This window comes from Lactuca saligna, chromosome 6 (genome assembly GCF_052625555.1).
Source record: "Lactuca saligna cultivar CGN05327 chromosome 6, ASM5262555v1, whole genome shotgun sequence".
NCBI classification, from domain to species: domain Eukaryota; kingdom Viridiplantae; phylum Streptophyta; class Magnoliopsida; order Asterales; family Asteraceae; genus Lactuca; species Lactuca saligna.
In genome coordinates this window covers 5515001-5522744 of record NC_136422.1, presented here as the reverse complement: position 1 = coordinate 5522744, position 7744 = coordinate 5515001, and the positions used below count along the sequence as shown (strand labels likewise).

Here is a 7744-nt window from a genome sequence, read left to right as displayed (position 1 = left end):
TTTATATCATGTGAATTTCGCGTGGTGCTTATTACTTTATTCAGAAGTATAATATAATGTTTTTTACTAATATTTACTTATTCTTATTTAGACACTTAGGATTCTTTAGAATAACTAAAAAGCCCAGTAAAAAGCCCAAAAGTACAAGGCTGTTGCTGCTGTGGCACGTGGAATGTGGATGATGTATTTTATTTGACTATAATGCAAGCCCAAAAGGCCCAGTAAAAGCCCATATAATGCATGTTATCGTTCAAGCATTTCATTTTCCACACATTTCATCTTAAGACACATATTACTTCCACCGATTGCATCCTAACATTTGTTCCCAACAAACAAAACAACTCCAACTGTTAAAAGAGTAGATTTCAAAGGCCAAAGCTATCGCAAAAACTTGAACAGGTAAAAATGCGGGGTTATGATGACCAAGAGTCGACAAGTTGATTGGTTTGGGAGAACGCCGCTACGTAGGAAGGTGAAGGTAGAGAACCTTTCAATATCAGAATGATATGATGTATTTTTTTTTTCAAAAAAATGATAACGCAAAAAATGAAATATAAAATAAAAAAAGTTATTGGACAAGTTAAAAGGACGATACATATTTGAAAGACTGAAATCACGAAATATGAGAGTCTGGATCATTAAAAATGGAAACCGAGAACCGGAGACCAGAAAGTATCTTATTAGGAATTTCAAAACCAAAAGAAATCACTCCAATTTATATATTAAGATGTGATTTAATGTTTTTTCTATAAATACATCTTTGGTGATTTTTTTTAAACGTACAACTTTTTATTTTTTATTTATTTATTTTTTTTTTTTTTCACTACTAGAAAAATTGAAATACAATACAGGATAATAGAATACGGTCACTAAAACACATATACTAGATACAACACAAAATTATGAAAAAAAAAACACGTTTATTCTTCATGTGTTTATTTTTTTTAAGACTAAATTCTTACTACCCCCAATGGTTAGCCCTAAATTAAAATTGTTCAATGTGTACGCTCCATGTCATCGCCATAGCCACCCGACGCTGACGCCGACGCCACCACCACCACCACCACCGACTGTTGCCGCCATCAACAAGTTTCGCTTTTACGTTCAAGGTGTCTCGATGTTGTTTAATCCTTGATTGAGTTTTGTAAAACACATATGTGTATGTATTTTTCGCATCTGTGTACATATTTCGCTTAATCCTTGATTGAATTAAGGAATACACATTTGTGTACGGTCAAGGTGGTGAAATTTCTCCTGCCATTGGAGATTTGAGAAATACATATTTATGTTTCATATCAGAAACGTCAACAGTAGATGAAGGCAATGAACGAAGCGAAGGTCTTGAAAAAGAGACTCACGATTCTCTCTTAAACTTCTCCTTATGTTTGCCTCTGCTCTCAGTAGCACATATCTCAAATACATTGTACCATCTTTCTCTCTCTCTCTCTCTCTCTCTCTCATGGTTATAGATACTGTGTCTTCTAAAGGAACTACAGTTTGTGGATATTACAGAAGTAAGTTTTGGAATCTTATGTTAGCTATTTTTCCCAAGGTATTAACAAACAAATCTTTATTTATACTTTAAGTTTATCAGAAACACACCATTGGTTTATCTCAACATGTTGTGGAAGGTTGTGTTGGACGTATTGCGGCCAAATTGGAAATGATGGAACCCTGCTCTAGTGTTAAAGATAGGTACTTATTTCATTAGAGTAGAAAACTTTCATTTTCAAATCTACAGGTCTCTAGTAGTTGATTACTTTTTGAATTTTTTATACATACTATGTCTTACGCGGTTTAAATTAATCAACACTACAATAGTTATCAACCAACCTATTGAATCCAAGGGGTGATATGTTTTATGATTGTATTATGATTATGATTATATGTATATGTATCTGATTTTGTTGTGTTGTGTTTACTTGTGGAGCACAAGATTGGTTGCATCATGATCTCAAATGCAGAGGTAAAGGGCTCATAGCCCCTGGACAGGTTTGCTAACATAGTTGATATGTCTTTGATGATCATTGTGTATTTTCAAAAATTTCCATATATCTTGACATGCAGTTTTTGTTTTCTTTCCAAAGAGTGTTCTTATTGAACCAACAAGTGGTAAGACTGGCATTGGACTAGCTTTCATGGCTGCAGCAAAGGGTTACTGGTTGATCATTTTCAAATCTACAGGTTTTTAGTAGTTGTGTTTACTTCTTTAGAACTAATTTGATAAGTTCAACATTAGCACTGTTAATTGATTAATTTATTTTTGGCATCAACTTTATGGAGTTGAGCCTACTGAAAGTCCTATTTTGTCTGGAGGAAAGCCTGGTAAGTTACTTTGATGTTTTATTTCTTTTTTTTTTTTCATAATCGTAACCTTTACATTCTATTTTCATGTTCTCATGGTCAAATCAATGTACCAAGAAAATACATAGATGATTGAATACTGTTTGACCCGATTCAAAGAGGACATATAGTAATATATGTAACATCCGTAGATCCGGGCTAATCAATTTAGAGACGATAAACATAAAAAATGACTTTTTGATGGAAGATTATTTAGAAGGATTAATCTTAACTAAATTTTAGTATATATTACAAGGATTCCATACATATAAAGAACGCCGAAATCCGAGTTATAACGAAGAAGTTACGATCTGTCGAAGTTTCGTGACAGAACCGACACGACGCTGAATGATGTAAAAAGTGAATTTACGTTAGATTGATATTTAGCCTTAGAAATCTAAACAAAATTCGTAGATTTCGTTAAACCATGAGCGTGCATAAAAAGAACGTCCGAATTTGACTTCGTATGAGGAAGTTATGATTTTTCTAAGTTTTGACTTAGTGGTATGCAGCCTGAATACTCGAATTGAGATCGAGCGGTTTTTAGCCGAAAAAATCTAAACAAAAATCGAAGATCTTGTTGATAGTAGTCCAACGGTAAAAAGACAGACGAAAACGGACGTCGGATGAAGAAGTTATGAATTTATAACGGAATTTTCCTATCGCAGCCTACTAAAAATAATATAATAAAAATAAATTCAAAATTAGCCAACGGAGTCTAAATGAAAGTTGTAGAGCATAATCTCACCTACGCGTGGATATAAAAAACGTCGAAAACGGAGCTCGTATGCGAAAGTTATGAATTTTTGAAGATCGTGACACGCATATACGCCCAGTGTACCTAGATTTACGCCCAACGTAATCGAGGTTTCAGCACCCTATATATAATTGTGGTTTGGGGTAATTTGCATGGTTGGTACCTATTTTTTTTTAACCGAGATCGTTCTTGTGTTTTGATATTGTTGCGTTATTGGTCTCTGATCGATTTAATAACCAGTATACCCTTATATATTATTTTAATGTTTTATTTAGTATTAAATTATTAAAAGAAATTGTTTAGTAGATATGGGTCCTACCTACCCTTTCATATATATTATAGCATCCATCGACATCCTCACCCCTTGAGGCCCCTTGTTACCTGTATCATATCACATGCAAGACACAACAACATGAAACATGACTATCTCTCTATAGTTCTTATATTTAAGAACCTTAAATGGATGGAACTTAATAGCACCTCCCAAGATAACCCGAGCGTCGTCGCCCAACATAATTGGTGTGTGGTCGACGGGATTTTACCTCCTTCTAACCAGGCAAACGAAAGACTTTGTTTATTTTGATTTTGCATGTCATTTTCATTTTAATCATAAATAAACATATGCGACATACATGGACAAGTAATTTTGCTTTCGGGTTTACCGATTTCTTGATAAATCTGGTTTTGCTTAACAAAATCCCAATTTACTTGGGTTAATTCAACCATATTTGATTTCTTGATAAATTTGGCAAAAACGAAGCTTTTGTGTTTCATATAGGAACCGTAAATCCATGTAAATGCTCACAGTCACGCCTTCAGCTCCAACTATCTCCATTACCACAACCACATTCTTATGCATTTGAAGTTCTTGGTTTCGGTCCTCAAAATTACCTACGAAAAATTCCATGGTTTATCTCATCCGTTTGTGCAGAGAATTACCAAAAAGAAAAAAATTTGTTTGCCATTAGGTTTAGTGATTTTTCTAGTATATTGTCGGTATATTCTATCAATACACCAATGGCATCTACAAAATGAAACACCAAGTAAATCAAAAATGCCAAGACATATAACACAAGTATAAGACCAACTTTGTTTTCGATAAATATTGTCTTCAAACTTAGCAAAACAAAAAGAGTCGAAACCACAGGAGAAGCTAAATGTCATGGTCTTATTAGATTTGTTTTTGTGAAAATTAATTGAAGTTTGTGGTTTACCATTTTTAAACGCATAAGATTATCAGCAACAAAGAAATTCTAAAAAGCATACACAATCTCCTCTTTCAACAATCATTAAAACTTGTGAACTAAAGGCTTCTTGATGGTAGCTGAGATACGTTTCCCATGAAATTATCACAAAAAAATAGCTTAAAAACTATAAAAAAAAAAAGCAAACGAAACAGAAAGAATATATCCATTACAAATGAATACCTTCTTGTCCATTAATACAATATCAATATTGTTTAATTCTGACGACTTCAAGTAAACATGTTGCTTCTATAAATGAACAACTCTTCCCTTAAACTTTAAACCATGTGTCGATATCAATATTTAAATAACTAATCAACTGATATGGTGAACCCATAACAAACATTACAATATCTCTAAAAACTATATCTAGCAACAATTATACCAACAATTAACACACCTCATGCCTCATCCATACAGAAAACAAACATCAATATCAGCTCTTGCAATTGAACAACCCAATCAGTTGCAATATAGTTTTAAGTAATCTAGAATACATATGAAGACCTCAAAATGACTCCCATAAGAACTCGTAACCGCATCCCAACAAAGAGTTTCTCCTAATTGATTGACATGTTAGAAAACGATTGCTTACTAGAAGTTGTTTTTCTAAAATAGTGATGTAATAGGCATGACACATGGCCTTGAAATACAGAGCCTTTGACAACTCAACAAAAGTCTACTTCAGTTATATAAGATTAATCACTTTTTGAACCACCACCACCACTACTACCTCCATTCCCAACAGATCCTACCACTACCACCTTCTTCACCTCTACTAACGCTACCTCTTCCATTACCACCTCATCCACCAACCACCATAATCATATAAGATTAATCACATTTTAAATAGACATATATGTATTATCATTTATGATTAGACATATATGTATAAACATGTATAATCATATATGATTCACTATTGTTGGAAAATATTTGTATGTAATGGTCACTTGAAATAAGTTGAGTCTATGTCTATATATCTCTAACAAACATTAGCAGAATGTTTTAGGTTAGAAAGATCATGAAGATTCAACAAGTGTTTGAAGAATCAGATGTTGGAGCACTTGAATTTGACATGGAGAAATTGAAGTTAACTTAGAGCACTTGTTGAACATGGAGCACTTGAAGCTTACATGGTGCACTTTCTAAAAGAAAGTTGGACCATCATGATCTCAGATGACACATCTAGATCATATCTGGAACATCAATACGTTGATGGATCAACATGAATATTTGGTGGCTCATCTTAAGTCAATGGATCAACATGATCACATTGATGGCTCAACAAGATTGCACATGGCACATCATGTATAATGATGGCATGTTCAAATTCTCAATGACATATCTAGTTCATCAATAGTCCATCATGAACACGTGGTTGTACATATTCAAGTTCAAGACACATTCCAGCATTCAAGAAAGAACTCAACTTGATCAATGACACTTCTGGAGTTGATAACATTCTACAAGACAATGAAGCAACATGATGCTCATCATATATTCAATATTGATCAAGAAGGCTCAAGAGAAATGTAGACTCAAAAGTTGGATGAAACCCTAACGAAATACTAATGAAATTGGAATATTCCATTCATTCTCTATTAAATAAGGGCAAATGTGTCAACTAATGACAAAGTCATGATGATGTGTCAACAACTGATTGGTTAAGTCATGCCATGAGCTTTTCTAAAGCCTATAAATAGCCCCCTTAGGTTCCATTATAAAGTAGCTCATCCTTGTTCATTTATGGTTGTTTATTGTTTAGACTAGTTTTCAGAGATCCATTTGAGTATCTTAGTGTGTTTACTGTTCAAACACTTGTAACTTAATCTTTATGAATATGAAAGACTTTTGAATCATTGATCTTGAACATACAAAAACGTTTTTATCATTAACTTGGTTGATTCACAACTCTTTATTTTCCGCAGTACTTGCCACTTGACGATTCTGAAACTCTGTTTCAATATTTTCAATACTTGGATTCTTCAAATCTAGGTTTACTGATTTTCTCATTTCTTCAGTTGGTATCAAAGCAACTGAATTTTCCATCACTTTTTCAGTTGGCATCAGAGCAACTGAATTTTTCATCACTTTTTCAGTTGGTATCAATGATCGTTTGACCGACATTGAGTTGTTTTTTTCGGTCGGTTTATACTTACTCTTTTTTCATTCGAATTATCTCTGTGTTATTTTTTCCTTCCGACTATTTCTATGTTTTTTTTTTTGCATAGACTATTTATGTGTTTTTTTTTGTTTGGACTATACTTGTCTTATTCGATTGAACAAAAAAATAATACAGAGATAGTCCGAACATAAAAATGATAATCATAAATAAATATAAACAAACATATATATATATGAAAATATAAGAATATATACTGGAAAAAAATCAAAAACCATCCATAAATAAATGAACATAAACATTTAAATCAAAAACAAATCTATATGAACAAGTGGTTAAAGTATAAAAATAGATGTTGCTAGAACAAGTTAGAAAAATTATAAATTGGCCGAAAAATGTAAATTTAAAGTAATAAAATATATAATTAACATTAAGTAAAAAAATAAATTTGATTGAAAATGAATTTGAATTTATAGTAAAACTAAAAGTGAAAAATTATTAACATATATTTTTTAAGATTAGTAGCATATATTTTTATATGCATATTTCAAATAAAATTGTTGAAATTTAAAAGAATATAAAATATAAGGATGTGTTTAAAATATAAAGATGTGTTTTGTAACTTACATCTAATCTACAGGAATAAAATGAAAAAAAAATATAAAAGCAATTGAAATTATGAAATCGACAAATATGATGAAATTGATTTTGCACTGTTCAAATTAATATAATGTTTATACAGTACCATACTTTTGTAAGTTGTAATTTTTTCTTGTCATGTCATTCTTTATACATAACCAAAAGAAATCCTTGCATGCATATGTATTTTCGCTCGTTGCAAACTCTCACCAATCAAAAAAACAAAACAAAAATTAAAAAAAATAAAAAAGTCAAAGAATGAAGAAACAGTCAAACCCTTTTCATGGCAATCTCTATAATGATGTAGGATACGTAGATAATGTAGGTCCTATGTTTGATGCAGAATGTACAACAATCTCTTCACCACCAAGCTGTACTTCTTGATGTTCATCGTCCCAAAATAAATAGCTTGGACATTGCTGATTTGTTTGATCCTCAACCCATTCATTAAAATCATGTTGCTTTTGAATTAAACACTCTCTTCCTTCCCCATTGTTCAAATCGCAATTTTGTCCCTGCACCATGCCATCTAAATTCTCCATTAATGGTGGCAAATAGCCTGAATAAATGCTGTTATTTGAGGCAAAGTTTAGCACTTGTGAGGGCAATTCGGGGATTTGATACTTGTTCATTTGC

At 32.2% G+C, this 7744-nt stretch overlaps 1 protein-coding gene across 2 annotated transcripts in view; it reads right to left on the bottom strand.

Moving 5' to 3' along the window:
- Positions 1-7160: 7160 nt before the first annotated feature.
- Positions 7161-7744, bottom strand: part of ATMYB103 (myb domain protein 103) — a 3651-nt gene continuing 3067 nt past the window's right edge. For both annotated transcript variants that reach the window (XM_078960568.1, XM_078960569.1), the window contains exon 3: positions 7161-7744. This exon is cut by the window's right edge and continues 357 nt beyond it. In XM_078960568.1, the coding sequence (XP_078816694.1) occupies positions 7402-7744 (343 nt within the window). In that variant the 3' untranslated portion in view covers positions 7161-7401.